This window comes from Leptopilina heterotoma, unplaced genomic scaffold (assembly GCF_015476425.1).
Source record: "Leptopilina heterotoma isolate Lh14 unplaced genomic scaffold, ASM1547642v1 Lhet_114, whole genome shotgun sequence".
Lineage (NCBI taxonomy): Eukaryota > Metazoa > Arthropoda > Insecta > Hymenoptera > Figitidae > Leptopilina > Leptopilina heterotoma.
In genome coordinates this window covers 1,756,637-1,773,523 of record NW_025110833.1, presented here as the reverse complement: position 1 = coordinate 1,773,523, position 16,887 = coordinate 1,756,637, and the positions used below count along the sequence as shown (strand labels likewise).

Below are 16,887 nucleotides of genomic sequence, written 5' to 3'. Positions count from 1 at the left end.
TGGCTACAGTTAAGCTGTACTTTCATTGCTTTTTATTTATTTTTGTATTTCAATTTATTTCCATTTTTGTTTAATTTGCATTTTGTTTTATTGAAATTAAATTTTAACGTTCAATTAAGTAGCAAAAATTAATTTTTATTTTTAAATTAATTAATTTATATTTTTAAATTTATTTATATTTTTGTTTAATTTACATTTTATTTTGGTATTTTGTTGAAATTAAATTTTAATTACTATTGAATTATTAACTAATTACTAAAAATTAATAACAAAATTATTAATTAATTTTACCAAATTATTTATTTGTTTATTATTTAGATTTTACTACTTCTTTTTTTATGCAGTAAATTTTCATTTGGGATTTGATAAACATTTGCTGAAGAGAAGCCTTTTCTATTTTATTTCAGGCTTCATAGCAAAATTCCTAAAGATCCTAAAAGTCCTTTATATTATGTCGACTCATTATAAATTTCTTTTAAAAATATTCGCAACAGTTTGGAGGGACGATTCATGTAAATAATTAGAGTTCAACGACTGATGAACTACTTTTGGGGGATTGATTTTTTTTCTGCCAATTTTCTTTTTTTTTTTTTAAAAAAAAGAAAGAGTTTCAATTATTTTTCTCCAATTTTAATATCTATTGCTTTAACTTCTTTTTTTATATCCCAATTTTTTCTTTTTTTGTTAATAACCCTGTAGAGTAAATTTTCAAATATCTTTTAAAATAGAGAAATCATTTTTGTTCAAATTTTTTTTTGAATTTATTAGAAAAAGGTGATTTATTGTAATTTATAGAAAGTTTTCTTGTAAATAAATATTAAAATTAATTAAATAAAATAAACTAATTAATAAATTAAAATAAAATTTAACGTTTTAAGATAATTTAGATTTTTAGGTAAATATTTAATATTTACTGTTAATAAATTTGCTATTGTAAATATTGTTCGTATCTTGAAATTGGAGATTTTGGAAAAACATTTTTTCGACGTTTTTGTTTTAATTTTAACAAGTAAGTGGCAATTTTGATAAAGCACCAAGAAATTTATGTTCATTTCTAGATTAGATCGTGCATTCCTCCTTTTCTGCACTATTATTTATTTTTTACTTCATTTATTTTTAGAGAGAAAAAAAAATTTTTCTGTTAATTATTTTTAGCTGTGAAGCCTTTTTGAGAGAATGTTTATTTAAAAATCTAATATGACCGTTGCAGTCTATTTTCCAGCGTGACGGGTGGTAGTGGATTGACCGAGGGACTCAGTAAAGTGAGCAAGGTGATAAGGCCCACGACATCTCAAGTGCCATCGACACAAGAGGAAAGGGACAGTCTCGTTGCTAGAATGGAGTCGTCGCACGAATACGATTGAATAGATTGAAAATTAAAATTCAATTCGCCAAAATCCGAGAATCCTGTGACTGATGACGCACTACGAACAAAAAGAAAGGACAGCATGAAATGAATCTACATTGTTGAGGAAACGACAAAATTATAAGGTTGACTGTTCTTTTTTTCTTTTTGTAAATTTTTTTTTTTGCGAAGAGACTTCTTTCTGCTTATTTAGTAACATTCCATCCGAGCCGATAAGAAAGTTTCTTTGATAAAAAAAAAATACTTAAACTATATTCTTAAAATTTATTTTCTGAAAATATTTTTATGAATATATTTAATTTTTTTTGCGATTTACTTAAAAACTCCAAATTCACAAAAAAATAGCGTCGAATCGAAATTATCTTTTAGTTTATGAGAATTTTGTTTTCTTATTTTATTTATAATTTCAAGTGGGATTAAATTTCACTTTAACGAAAGGTTGGACAGTATTTTATTTCTCATTTTCTTTTCTAATTATCATTTCGCGTCATTATTCTCATTCCATGTACTTGTAAATTTTTGCATTGCAGTCAACTTAATCGAAGTGTCGCGACTATAATATAAATTAATTAAAATAAATTTAAAAAGAAAATGATTATTTTGCCGTGATAACTTTAAAAATATTGCTATATATATATTATAAGAAAAAGGAAGAAGTAGAATGAATGTGTAAAAATGAATGTTTTTGCTATAATAGAAGATGATGATATAAGCTTATAATCATTTTTATATGGAATTTAGAATAATACTGTTAAGTATCTGATTATGAAAATTTGTATCGACCTTGAAAATAATTGTGATTTTGGAAAAGAAATTTATCTCGAGTGAATTTACATGAGGTGTGTGGGTGGGTGTGTTTTTTTTTCCATGCGCGAGTTAAGAGTAAAATTAAAAAAAAAATTGTCATTTTCATTTTTTGAAAATGTAGAAAAAGCTTTTGTAGGTATTTAAAATGCGACAAACAAAGATCTTCGTCAATTTACTTAAAATATCTCCCCGAAAAAAGTGAAAATTTTTATTTTATTTTCTTTACTTTCCGTTCTTTTTTGGTAAAGAAGTTTCTTCTTTGTAATTTATATAAATTTATGTAAATGTAAATGTAAATTTCAAAATTGTGCGAGTTTATTTACATTTTTTAAAATTGTATTAATTTATTTAAATTTTTCAAAATTGTGAGAATTTATTTACATTTTTCAAAATTATGAACATTTATTTACATTTTTCAAAATTATGTACATTTATTTACATAAAAAAAATATGTAAATTTATATAAATGCAAAGAATTTCTAAATTTTTGTCCTCATTTTTTTGAACGACGCCGAAGAGCACAAATTTTGAATAGTTTAAAATTATGTAGGTAATTAGTTAAAATTAATTGACTAATTAATATAATTATTAATAAATAAAAATGTTAGTTAATAAAATGTTGTTTTTGTTCTGCGATAAATTAATAGTACGAAATAAATTCGGTAAAAAAATTAATAATTACTAATTATTATTATTAGGTATTATTATTATTTTTTATTATTATATAAATGACAAATTATTATTAGTTATAAATAATTATTATTAATTATTAAAAATAATTACGAATAATTGATAATAATTATAAATTAATAACTAATAATAATTAAATAATTCATTATTTATTTATAAAATTTTATTATTATTTATTATTATTATTATTATCAAAATTAGTTAAATATTAAAATATTTTATTTATAAAAAATAATTATTTTTATTTTAATTTTAGCGTTTTGAGGCATGATTACTTTTGAATTTGGCGCGATTTTTTATATCGATATCTAATAATCGATAGTTAGTTCCTTCGATAACCAGAGGGCTTCTTGTGTCGTGCAACGTGCAAGTGAAAAAATGGGTATGTATTTTTCAATTTATTTAAATATTTTCATTTATTTATAACAAATTGAACATATTTTCTGATAAAATAAGATTAGTAGTGTGTAATTTAACTTTCCTTGAAGTGAAATGCTTGAAATTGGCATTTTTTAAACGTTTTTAAAAATATGTCGACCACGTGGTTTTCAAAATCGCTTGCAATTTTTACCGCTTTATCTATTAATATATTTGTTAAATTGTTACTTTTTTTGTTAAACAATTAGGAAAAAAAATTCAACTAATTCGTTATTATAGTTTTCTTTTTTTTTAAGAAATTTTACTCTTGCTTCTAGTGTGAAATGTATAAAGTCTTTTTTCTTTTCGTATCGTTTGCCATAAAAGTTAATTAAAATTCTTTAAAAATTTATAAATTTAATGAATTTAATTAATTTGTTTTTTCTTTAAATTATATAATTATCTCGAATTATTTGAAATAAAATTTTATTTGCTTGTCGATAAAGTAGAAAAACGCCTCCCCAGCTCTATCTAACGGTGAAAACACATAACCTCATTATAAAAATGACATTGGGCGAATTGACAGATCGTGAATTTCGGCAGGGGCGGTTGGGTTGGGGTATTCAGTAATTTATAATTATTTAGTTTGACGCATATATCCTTCAATGTTCGACGTTTGTATATTTGCAAACGCCTGTCTTCGTTTTCTGTTGTGTCGTCATTGATTATCGGATAAATTCGTTTTTCGTCAAGTTAATCTCTTTATAAACATATATATTTACACACACGCGAAAAATTAAACACTGCTTGGGAATAGGCTATATAGAGAACGCAAGTGCGTGTTATATTGGTTTTATTCGTAATCGTCCATTTCACACAATAGAAACGAAATATAAATCGTTGCCAGCCGATTTCTGCTGGCCAGAAAATGGTACGAGGTCAAAAATGCGACGAATTGTTGCTGGAAAAATCAGTGGAGAAGGAGAATTTAAAGGAACATTTAACGCCATCATCAAAGACAAACAGCTGTTCATCGTGTAATAAAATTGTTGAAGGAACGTCAGAAATGGCTCAAGATGATAACACACCCTGGGATAGTTTGCCAAGTGTTATTTTGCTGGAAATTTTTTCTTATCTACCACATTTTAGTCGATTGCAAGCATCTCAGGTACGTTATTTATTTATTTTTTTCACTTTTTCCCCGTTTTCTTTTCCATTTAATGCTGCTATACTATCACTTTTCTTGTATGTATTGGTTTTTATGTATTTATAAAGTAATTTCCTTTGAAAATTGAGAAACGTACTTTGTATTTATTTATCTCGTGAATAACTTGAAGGTCATTTAATAATGTAAAATTTTATGAAAAAATAATTATAAAATTTTTTTGCTTTTGTAATTAGTTTTTCATATTTAATTTAAACAGAAAGCATAGTTTTAATGTTATTTTATAATTGATGAACAATTTTTTTTTGTATTTTTATAAATAAGTCTTTGTTTATAATTTTTAGGTGAAAGTTTCTACATTTAGTTTGTTGTGACGACATAAATTTTCTGACTCATTTTGTATTCGTTTTATATTTATAAACTCAATGTTTACAAAATGTTGTTTTTAGAAAAATATTCAAATTTTAATTTTTTTAAATAAGGAAAGAAAAATTATTATGAATTCATTAAATTTTTTATCTTTATGTTCAATAATCTTTTATCTCTACTTTTAAAAATAAGGAAATTAATTATTCACAAATTTAATTAATAGGTTTGTAAAAATTGGAGATATGCATTGTTCCATCCAAGTTTCTGGAAGAAAATCACATTTTCGTTCAAAGATGAAGACAGCGTGGCATGGGCAAGGTAATTTTTTTTTTTTTTTTATTATTTAGAGAGGAAAAAAGAGAAAGTCTATTAGATAATAAATTTAACTTTTATGAATTTATAATTTCTCATTGCAGGTTCCTGATGAGTTGCTTTGGTTTGAGTGTGCAAGACGTCACAGTAAATTGCGAAACATCTGGTGTCTATGTGAAAGAAGCCGTAAATCTTTTAAAAAAATTAAGCAACAATAAACAACTACGTAAATTATTTTTGGAACCAACTAATTGTACATATGAGTGGCCCATTAGAATAGAAAACGAAGATGAATGGTAAGTAAAATTGTAATAACCAAATTTTGTTTATTTTAATACAAATAATTGCAAAAATGAATAAATAAAAATAATAACAAAATCTATATTAATAATCAATCGTTCTATTCCGGTAATCTGTTCGTATTTCGCAGTTGGTTGCTGTTTGCTTTTTTGTTTCCTAACTTTTTTTTATAATAATTTTTCTTTTTAAATGTTTTCAATTTGAAAATTAATTTATTGAAAATTATCGAATTCTTGCAAAGAATTATGGTGTAAAAATTGGAAAATAATAATTGAATTCCTTCGAAGAATTTTATTAAAATTTTTGAAAATCCTAATTCATTTCTTTTGAAAAATTTACTTGCATTTCTTTTAAATAATTGAGTTTCTTTAATAATTTTAATTGAAAATTTTGAAAGTAATTGAATTTTGTGAAGATTTTTTTTCAACTTTTTAAAATAATCGTGTCTGTTAATAATTATAATTAAAAATTTAATTATTGAATTTTATTAAAATTGTATTAAAAATAATGGAATTCCTGCAAAGAATTTTACTTTTTATAAAAATAATTATTGAATTCTTCCGAAGAATGTTATTAAAATTTTTGAAAATCTTAATGACTTCTATTGATTTTTTTTAAACAATTGAGTTTCTTTAATAATTTTAATTGAAAATTTTGAACGAAATTGAATTTGAATTTTGTGAATATTTTCTTTCAAGTTTTTGAAATAATCCTGTTTGTTAATAAAAATTCCCATATAATTTTTTAAAATAACTTAATTTATTCAAGAAATTTTATTAACATATTGAAATTAATTGAATTCCTGCAAAAAATTGTATTATTTATAAAAATAATTGAGTTTTTTTAAAAATAATTTTAATTGAAAATATTGAAAATAATTTAATTAAACAAGGAATTTTTTTGAACTTTTTAAAATAATCGTGTCTGTTAATAATTATTGTTAATAATTATTTTTTATTATTTTTTTTTGCATTTTTCATTTTGTAAAAAAACGTTTTTTGGACATAACTTAAAAAACTGTTGGGACACTTATAAATCTTTTTCTTTAGTTTTGTAGAGTTTTTTCACACGCATCTTTTGAGCCCTAATTGAACATTTTTCGTCCATATTAACCGGAGATATTAAACTTTTAAAAATCTAAAATTTTAAAAAATAAGACTTTTATAAAAATTTTTTAAAATTATGTAAAAGTAACTTCAAAAAATTATTACCAACTTGAAGAACATTAAAAAACGCTTCGATTGACCTGTTTTTTTAACCTGATTCGGGCAGAAATTATGAAATTATTGGTATTTGAAAAATCAAAAATTGTGGAAAATATCATTTTTTCAACATTCTTGTTTATTAACTTATGTGTAATTATTAAACTATTATTACCATTTTATAGAATATATAAAAACACGTTTTTTGGACCAAGATTAAATGATTTTTAACCCTTTTATAAAAAGTAATTCTTATATTTCAATTATTATTATTTCTATGAGGAAGCAAAGTGTTCATGAAATGAACACCAAAATTATAAAAATGTACAACTTGGCAGCGGTTTTTTAAATAATTTTAATTGAAAATTTTGAAAATAATTGAATTCCGGAGAAGAATTTTATTATTTTTAAAAATAATTTAATTCTTGCGAACAATTTTACTATTTATATAAAGTAATTGAACCGTTCCGATGAATTTATTAAAATTTTAGAAAATAATTGAATTCTTTCGAAAATTTTAAAAAATGTTTGAATTTTTACGTGGAATTTTTTTAAAAATTGTATTGAAAATAATTGAATTCCTGCAAAGAATTTTACTATTTATAAAAAATAATTGAATTCTTCCGAAGAATGTTATTATTTATAAAAATAATTGGATTCTTGCAAAGAAGTTTATTAAATTTTGAATCTGAAGTTATTTAAAAATTGAATTTTATATTTGAAATATGAATATAATCATTAACAAATTAATTGTCAATCATAAAGTCGATATTATTTATTTTAATATTTAATTTTAGTATTTTATATTTTAATATTTAAATTTAGTTTTATTTTTACATTCAATTTTAGTTTTAATTTTAGATTCAATTTTAGTTTCAATTTAATTTTAGTATTTTAATGTTGATTTAATTTTAATGTTCGACCAAATTGTTTTCTTTCAGGATTCGAACATTTTCAAGTTCAGTGATGGAATCGCTTGTAAAAATAATTGAGACGGCAAATTGTTTAGAAGGTCTGAGTTTAGGATGCATCGAAGAACTGACATCGAGTGCTAGTATGATTTTGGAACCTTTACAACATTATCATGCCAAACACTTGACTTCCCTCTGTTTAGCATCAGTAAAAGACGATCCGGATCATTATGATTTTTTAGAATTGGACACTAGTCTCTTTAGTTCCTTCTGCCGATTAACTGTATTGACAATTGATTATGATTATGTCAACGATACATTACTTAATTCATTGGATAATGGAGTACTTGAGAGATTTGTTATTCACGTTCATGGCTTAGATGATGATTATCCAGGAACTTCCAATCAAGCATGGGACAATTTTACCCAAAAAAAGTAAGATTTTTTTAATACATTTTTTGTATTTTACTTTTATATTTTATTTATTTTTTACTTTTGTACTTTTTTATTTTACTTTTATACTTTATTCATTTTTCACTTTTATACTTTATTTATTGTTACTTTTATACTTTATTTATTTTTTACTATTGTACTTTTTTATTTTACTTTTATACTTTATTTATTTTCTACTTTTATATTTTACATTTATAGTTTATTTATAATTTACAACTAAATTGTGAATTTTAAAAATAGTTATAATCAACAAATTTAATTTTTTTTGCTAATTTATTTTTTTATTTATTCTTTTTATTTTTTATTTATTCTTTATTTATTTCTTGTTTTCTTATTCATTTTATTAAAAGAAATACTATATTTGAAATATTGCCATTAATACAAAAATGTTTTCATTATCATAATGTGCAAATTTTTTAGTCCCGCGTGTGAATTGCGTTTGAATCTGATCCACGCTTATGTGGCTATAAAAGATCTTGATTCAAAAATTCTTCAGCCAGCAATGCCCTTAACGCAATTGAAAGCACTTTTTTGCGAACATATCAATATAAGTGCATTGCATTGTATATCGATTTGGTATCCAAACACTCTTCAATCGCTCGTGTGGATTGATTCTGTTGATCATACGAAAGATTTGCCTGCAACATTTGATCCACACGAACCAAACAGGTATTTAATAATTTACTAGGGTAACTGCACCAATTGCCGAGGGTGCTCCAATTGTCGAGGATAATAATTTTCTTTTTTAGATAAATAGTATAATATATAATATTTAAGAACAAAAAAAATTTCTAAATAATCTTTGTATTTTCAACTGTATATTTATATATACAAATTTCGTAGCGATTCTACTAAAATAATTATTTAATTAATATTATAATTCACTGCTGTAAAATTTACACGAATCTCCATTTTCTTAATACTTCAGGTTGATTAAAACAGATTTTTAGAAAAGCAAATTAAACGTATTTATAATGACTTTTTGTGTACAAAATTATTATTATAATTTTGTACACGAACTAAATTAATTTTGTATGCATGTTTTTTTGTTAAAAAAAAATATTTAATATTTTTTAAAAGCAAATCATCGGTATTTGGTTCCTTTTTTTTGACAGTTCCATTTTTCGAGGTAATGACTCGAAAATTGGTGTAGTCACTTTTTTCGCTGATGCACCATTTATCGATGGTTAAGTGTTTATTTACTAAACGTCAAACATAAATGCCAAACATTTATAGGTACAGAGAAAAAGAAAAAAATGCTCCAAAAATTTACAACCAACAGAAAATAATCAACCAAAAAAACGAGGAAGAGGGAAAAAAAATTAATAAAAAAAATGCATTATTTAAAACTAAAAAATTTTGTACTATAGTTTAATTATAATTAACCATTATATTTACAGTTCGTAATAAAAGTTTATTTTATTCGTTTACAAATTTAATGTGACTTAAATTAATTTATTTTTTCAATTAATGTCTGATTAACAAAATTGATTAATTTTAATTAACTTATTTATAAAAGTTTAAAAAACAGTTAAATAATTTTCTGTCCTGTATCATCTACTATAAAAATGTTTTATATCGATATTATAAATTATTCAATTATAGTTAAATAAATATATTTGTTTTCTGGTAATGTTCTATAATATTTTTATCGAAAAAATTAATATCTACTCGATTTTCTGATATCTGTACAGGTTAATTGTTAGGTTATATTGGGTTATATGTTTAAAAATGTCATACCCTCGACAATTGGAATAGACCCTCGAGAAATTAGCACAAGACCATCGACAAATGGTGCTTTTGCTCGATTGACTTTTAAATATATTTTTTGCTTAACAATTTAGTTTATATTAAAAAAATAAATATGAATATTAAACATTATTAGATCCTTCGTCCAAATATACAAAAATCAAATTTTAAAGTGCATTTACTTCCGAGAAAAAAAATGTCAAAGTCACATGTTGCCTAAAACCCTCGACAATTGGTACAGTTACCCTATATTTTCTTAAATTTTTATTTTATTGAAAGTAAATAATTCAAAAGTAGCATAAAAAGAGCATAATCCGACAATTTTAATCAATAGTTTCAAGGCCGAGATTTGGATTCTGCGCTAAAAATCATATCAGAATCGATTTTTTATTGCTTAGGCTATTATGAAATTTATAATTGTTTTTAATTATCGCTATAATTTGTCATTTGAGGAGAAAATTAGAAAAAAAGATCGAATTGAAAATAAAGTGTTCTTTGAATTTTTTAATAGTTTGGCAATTTTGTTTTCAATATTTGGAAAATAGAGTGAAATGTAGTTAATGAATGTTTAATTTGAAATATTATAATTTTTAGTTACGTTTATTAAAATATAATACCTATAGGGGGAGGGGAAATATAGTTATTTACGTTTATTATTTTTTTTAAATAAAATAATTTATTTTTGCAAATTGTAAAAAAAAAGAAAAAAAGTAAGCAAGTATAAAAAATATTTTAATATAAAATTTCTTGCAGTCCGGATCCATTGGTTGTTGTGGCCTGGAAATGCACGAAATTGGTGGAAATGGTTTTCATAGGACATAAGTATGCTCAGGAAAATTTATTAGCAATCGCACGTCTCCGCGGAAATACATTGCATCGGCTTGTATTCTCTGAAAGTGATATCGCAGCTGACGAAGCATCATACGATGGTGAAAATATTATGGAAGTGAGCTATTTTAAATTTTATTAATTGTCATTTTTTTTTTATTATCTAGAATAATTAGTAATTTTATATTCCGGTAATCTATGTTTGAAGTTAGTTTATTTTGTTTACTTTTTTTTTTTTTGCTAATTTTTGTTTTTAAATGCATCGAAATTTTAAATTAATGAAATTCTAATTTAATATTTTGAATATTAAATAATAACAAACATTAATTAAACAAAATTGTTTTTAATTAAAAAGCACAATTTAATTTATACATTTAGTTTAACATTTTAAAATATAAAATAAATTATTGCAGGAAAATTCATTTTTATTGTACAGGAAAATACATTTAATGATATTTATTTTATAAAAGAAACACTTAATTATATATTTTTTTTTAGGTATTGTTCTATTTTTTCAAAAACTAGCTCCTCCGACGGCCGCAAGCGGCCGTCTACGGTGCTAGTTTTTATATGTCCATTGTCCAAGTCCATTATTTCATTAATAATAATATTCAAATTTTTTCAGTTAATAATTTGCTTATTTATATTTGAAATGTTGACGTTTTTTTTGACAATGCAAAATAAGATTTATTATGAGTACTTTCTCTTAACAAAAATAAAATTTATATATTCGCGCTCTTTTTAAATAACATACGACTGCAGCGCCACCTTCACATGTACAAACAATTTTAAAAACACCCTTCTATTAAGATTTTACATTCTCATTGCCCATTCTTTACTTCGATACTTTTCGATACATTCGACCTTTCCACTCCATGTCTTTTTTAAGAAAGGATTTGCATTAATAAGTGAATTTAAAAAAATTGGTATCTTAATTTTTTTAACTTTTATAATTTCGAAACTGAAATAATTCAATTCATGCGCAAAAATTTTATTAAAATTTTTGAATAGAATTGAATTGTTTTCAAGAATTTTATTAAAGACTTTTAAAAATAATTAAATTCCTTCTAGGAATTTAAAAAAAATGTACTAAAATTAATTGAATTTCATCTAAAGAATTTTATCAAAATTTTTGAAAATAATTGTATTCTTTCAAGGAATTTTATTAAAATTTTTTAAAGATAATTGAATTTTATGAGGAAATTTTATTGAAATTATATTGTAAATAATTCAATTCCTCCAAAAGATTTTATTATTTATGAAAATAATGGAATTCTTGACAAGAATTTTATTAAAATTTTCAGAAATATTAAAATTTTGAAAATTATTGAATTCTTTCGAGAAATTCAATTAAAATGTTTAAAGATACTTGAATTTCATCTGGAAATTATATTGAGAATAATTGAATTCTTGCGAAGAATTTTATTATTTTTGAAAATAATTTAATTCCTGACAAGAATTTTATTAAAATTTTTGAAAATAATTTAATTGTTTTAAAGAAAATTAAAATAATTCCCTGGAATTTATTTCAAATGTATTGAAAGTAACTGAATAACTCAGAATTATTTTATTCTTTTTAAAAAAAATAATTGAATTCTTTCAAGGAATTTTATTAAAATTTTTAAAGATAATTGAATTTTATGAGGAAATTTTGTTGAAATTATTTTGTAAATAATTGAATTTATCCGAAAGATTTTATTTATTTATAAAAATAATTAAATTTATCCAAAGAATTTTATTATTATAAAAGGACATCGAATAGAAAAAAATGTCTATTATTTAATTGTATTTTTGGAGACTTAATATTTTCTTTTCTTGACAGGAAATCAAGGAGATTTTAGGATCTCGTTGGGATCCAATAAGTGATGGACGACTTCCAGCGGTTGTCATCGATCCTTTAATTGGCGACAGTCGAGAAGTAATAATGCCAATGGTACTTCACGATCAAAAGTAAATTCTCTTCTCACATGGTTCCAAGCCGAAGTCTTTCAAATCATCAATCGACAAAGAACAACATTTTCGAAGAAAAACAAAAAACCAAAACAACTTTCATCTCTTATTTTTTCCCATGGATTCCATACATCACTCTACATTTTTTCTGATGATGTCTCATCGTGAATGGTTGCGATATAAAAACAATTAAGAGCTGCAAATGACGTAAGTAGCAAACTGATAGTCCAAATAATTTAGAACAAATATTATATGTAATTGTCCATCGTTCTTCGACCAAATAACCAATTACCAAAATAATCAAATGAAACGAATCTTCAGGACAAATTTTTGTTTTGAAATCTATATTGTTTTTGGATTATTTTTCATTCACAAAAAAATAGACCTGGAATATGTTTGTCTAAAAAAAAATTGAACAAGAAAAATCAGGGATTTCCATTTTTAAGTCTCTCTGTGTGAGAAAAAAAAATTGACGACGCGATTATTTTATATTTTATATCAAATTTCCTGAGGAAATCTCGCATTTGTCACTAAACAAAAAAATCCAACTAGACAACAGGGCTACGTTAGGGCCCCACGTGACCTAAAACCCATTACACAGGGTAAATATTAATGTATATTAAATAGGGAAAAAAGGATTTAAAAAAAATAAGAGAAAGAAAGAGAAAAGCTCCATGAATAAAAAAATGACGTCCGATTTAGAGAAGAACAGGTCTGAATTCCTAAGATCTTCCATCAGAAAATTTTATTTATGATTCACACACACATAGTTAGGGACGTTTACAGATATTTTTCCAACCTGCTGAGAAACTTAGTTTGTAGAAAAAGAAAACACGTACACAAAAAATAAAAAAAACGAGTGAAAGTGTTAAAAATAAAGAATGAACGGGATATATAGAAGGAAAGAACGAGTGAAAGCGAAAGTTATAAATTGAACATCAAAAAAAAAAGTCAGGAATATTTTACATAAATCGTTTTCAAGAACGAATATCTCGAAGTAATATCGATTATAGCATTCCGAGGTTATTTTTAATACCAAAACCAATCGGATGCACGTGTATAAAAAAGGGGAAAAATGCAAAAAAAAATAATAAAATAAAACCGTTTCTCATTTGAGAGAGCGCAAAATATTAATAATATCTAAATAATCTTAGATGATTTAGTCTTTAATCATTATAAATGTATCTATTTGAAGCAATTAAATTTTTCAATGTTTCATGTGTATAAAAAAGGCCAATGAACGCAATAGGCAAATGGAATATCAATCGTCGAAAAATTTATTTATATATATAATGCTAAATGTGATTTACGATTTCTTTAAAAAAAATAACTCGCAGACGATTTTTTCTTTTAGAAAAAAAATAGAGGAAAAAAAAATGATTCCAAAAATGTCATTGCCTACTTATCGAAAAAAGGTAAAGTTCCGCGCAAAAATAATGTTGAGCTTGATCTATAAACGAAAAGCGAAAATAAAATATTAAAAAAAAGAGATAGTATTTTAGAGAATTAGGGAGCATCAGGAATACGAAGTGACTTAGATGAATTAAAAAAATACTTGTCCAACAAGATTAATGGAGGAAAACAAGAAACAAAATAATAATAATAATTAAATAAAGGAACGGGCCTTAATATGTACCTGAGTCGCGCCAAGCGTTAAAAATAAAAATGAAAAACAAATGAATTAAAGCGCGACAACAATCCAAAATAATCCTAAGCACCTGAGAGAAAAAGCGTGAAATTTCGTGGCAATCTTCAACGCATCATGAATGTGTTGACTACTGTAATTATAAACTAGAAAAAAAAACATCAACGAACGTGAACAACTATTGTTAGGAAAAAAATTTTTGAGTTGTAAAAGAAAGGAATTTTTTAACATTAAAAGGGAATATTTTAGAATCGTAAACTGAAATTAACTTTTGGATTGGCAATTTTTTATATATTATTTTAATTAATACAATAATTATTGCATTAATTAGAATATTATTAATTAACTAGTACAATATGAATATAAAATTAGTTGAATTTTATTAATTATCTAATAACAATTTATAAAATTCAATTGATTAAAAAAATTCAATTATTTCCGAAAATTAATCTTTTGAAATTTAATTATTTTTTATCTCAATTATTTTGTAAATTCGGTATTTATTCTGAAATCGTGATTTGAGATTCCATGGAAATCAAATATTTAAATAGTTCATCAATTAATAAATTTAAAGAAATTTTTAATTTGAATAAAAAAATTGAAATTAAAGAAAATTTTTTGACTTAAAAAAATTGAATTAAAAGAAACTTTTGATTTAAAAGAATTGAATAAAAAATAGAGGTGTGCAAAAAGCTCGAATAGCATGGTCGAGCTCGAGTCGGGCTCGATACTCGAACCAGGCTCGAGTTTTAGTTACTCAAAAATATTTGAGTGCTCGAAAAATTCAAGTGCTCAAAATTATTTTAGGTTTAATACTGCACGTGTCGGATGGAATTTGGTTCAAGTTCGGATTGATTCTGCTCAGCTCTGCTAGAAAAACGAAAAGCTTGAAATACTCGATCGAGCTTTTTGCACAACTCTAATAAAAAACAAATTGTAATTTAGAAAAAAATGAATTGAAGGAATCTTTTATTTTAAAAAATTGAATTCAAAGAAATTTTTCATTTAAAAAAAGGGAATGAAAAGGATCTTCAAAAAAGGTGAATTAATAACAATTTTTGTTTTAAAAAAATGAATTTAAAAAATTGTAAATTAATTTAAAGAAATCGTTCATTTAAAAAATGGAAATGAAAAGAATCTTCAAAAAAGTCGATTAAAAGAATTTTTGGATTACAAAAATATTGAATTAAAAGAAATATCTGAGATAAAAGAAATAAATTAAAGGAAATTGTAATTTACAAAAAAATAATTCAAAAAAATTTTTTAATTAAAAAAAAGGAAATCCAAAGGAACTTCAAAAAAATTGAATTAAAAGAAATAAAATTTTAATTTGGAAAGAATTGATTTATAAAAAATTGTAATTTTGAAAAAATTCAATTAAAAAAATATTTTATTTAAGAAAAAATAAATGAAACGAATCTTTAAAACAATGAATTAAAGGGAATTTTTATATTTTAAAATATTAAATTAAAAAAATTTTTTGATTAAAAAGAGTGAGTTAAAAGGAATTTTTGAAGTAAAAAATTGAATTAAAAGAAATTTTTTAATTTAAATAAATTGAATTAAAAGAAATTGCAATTTGGAAAGAATTGATTTAAAGAAATCTTTTAATTTAAAAAAAGGAAATTAAAAGAATCTGGAAAAATTGAATTTAAAAATACAATTAAATTTTAAAAAAAAGAAAAAAATTAGTCTTAATAAATTAAAAAATTGTCAGTTTCAGTTAATTTCAGTCTGACGTTCACAAAACGATGTGTTAAATTAAATCGATAAAAAATTTAAAAAATTGTTAATTAAAAAAGAAATTGGTGCTGTATTTAGTAAGTTAAACTAATTTTATGTACGATTCACGTTTTTTTCTTGTCCTCATTTCTCACAAATAAGTCTACATATGTATAATTAGAAGCGAATTTTTTGCGGAAACTTTTGTGTAATTCTTTCACTTGTTTTGCATAAATAATAAAGAAAAGCAAAGTTAATAATTAAAAGAATCGTTGGTCGTAGAAAAAGAAAATGGAAACTAATACGTACTCCGAAACAAAAAAAAACAAGTAAAGAAAAAAAAGAAAGAAAGCGAAAAGTGCGTGCGTTGTTCAGAACAAAATACAACAAAAATAAGTGATATATACCACCAATCTCTTGTAAGTTCTCTCGATTCTAGAATTTTCAAAATCGCAAATAAAATTCTTATTAAAAAAAAAAAAATGAAAATTTGCGACAATTGTAATTTGTAAAATTGATAATAATGTTTTGTTATAATATTATTATTAGTTAACATGTTAATAATTCGATTAATAATTGAACAGCAATTGATTTGAAAATTCTAGTGGAAGAAAATAAAGAATCGAGTCACAATCCAAAAAAAAGTGGGCACAGCGCAAAAATATTTAGCGCGATGATAAAAAAAAAAACAAAAACCTATAAGACTGAGCCGTAACGTATTTTAGAACTGGATTGTTGACTTCGTATTCTCGTGATCAAAAAAATCCATTTCTCTGGATGCTTTCAAACTAATGGAAATATAACAGCAAAGTAAATTTATCTCCCAATTTTATGGTTTGAGTTTCAATATGTATATCTTTCATTGAAGAATTATTGTAAAACGCTAGTCATAAAGAAGTTTAAAAATAATGATAATAAAAGAAGAAGAAGAAGAAAAAATAAAAATCACTTAGAGTGATAATTGAGAGAGGTGGTACGAAAAAAAGCTAGCTTAGATCTGATTATATGCCCTGAGCTCACTCGAAGCTTGAAAACAAAATAAACAAATAAGAAAAAAATAA

General features: G+C 23.6%; 2 protein-coding genes across 4 annotated transcripts in view; both read left to right on the top strand.

Moving 5' to 3' along the window:
• Window positions 1–2,790, top strand: part of LOC122508780 (protein GPR107) — a 29,106-nt gene extending 26,316 nt beyond the window's left edge. For 2 of the 3 annotated variants that reach the window (XM_043622334.1, XM_043622322.1), the window contains exon 10: window positions 1,211–2,790. In XM_043622334.1, coding sequence (XP_043478269.1) covers window positions 1,211–1,364 — 154 coding nt within the window. In that variant the 3' untranslated portion in view covers window positions 1,365–2,790. The remainder of the gene's footprint in view (window positions 1–1,210) is intronic. The other variant, XM_043622330.1, reaches the window with a different exon arrangement.
• Window positions 2,791–3,802: 1,012 nt separating this feature from the next.
• LOC122507380 (F-box only protein 33) lies at window positions 3,803–15,056 on the top strand. Its single transcript, XM_043620053.1, has 7 exons — window positions 3,803–4,388; window positions 4,978–5,072; window positions 5,171–5,362; window positions 7,510–7,914; window positions 8,353–8,601; window positions 10,435–10,627; window positions 12,332–15,056. Exons 1-7 carry the CDS (start codon window positions 4,149–4,151, stop codon window positions 12,461–12,463), a joined length of 1,506 nt encoding a protein of 501 aa, XP_043475988.1. The 5' UTR covers window positions 3,803–4,148; the 3' UTR covers window positions 12,464–15,056.
• Window positions 15,057–16,887: the final 1,831 nt, after the last annotated feature.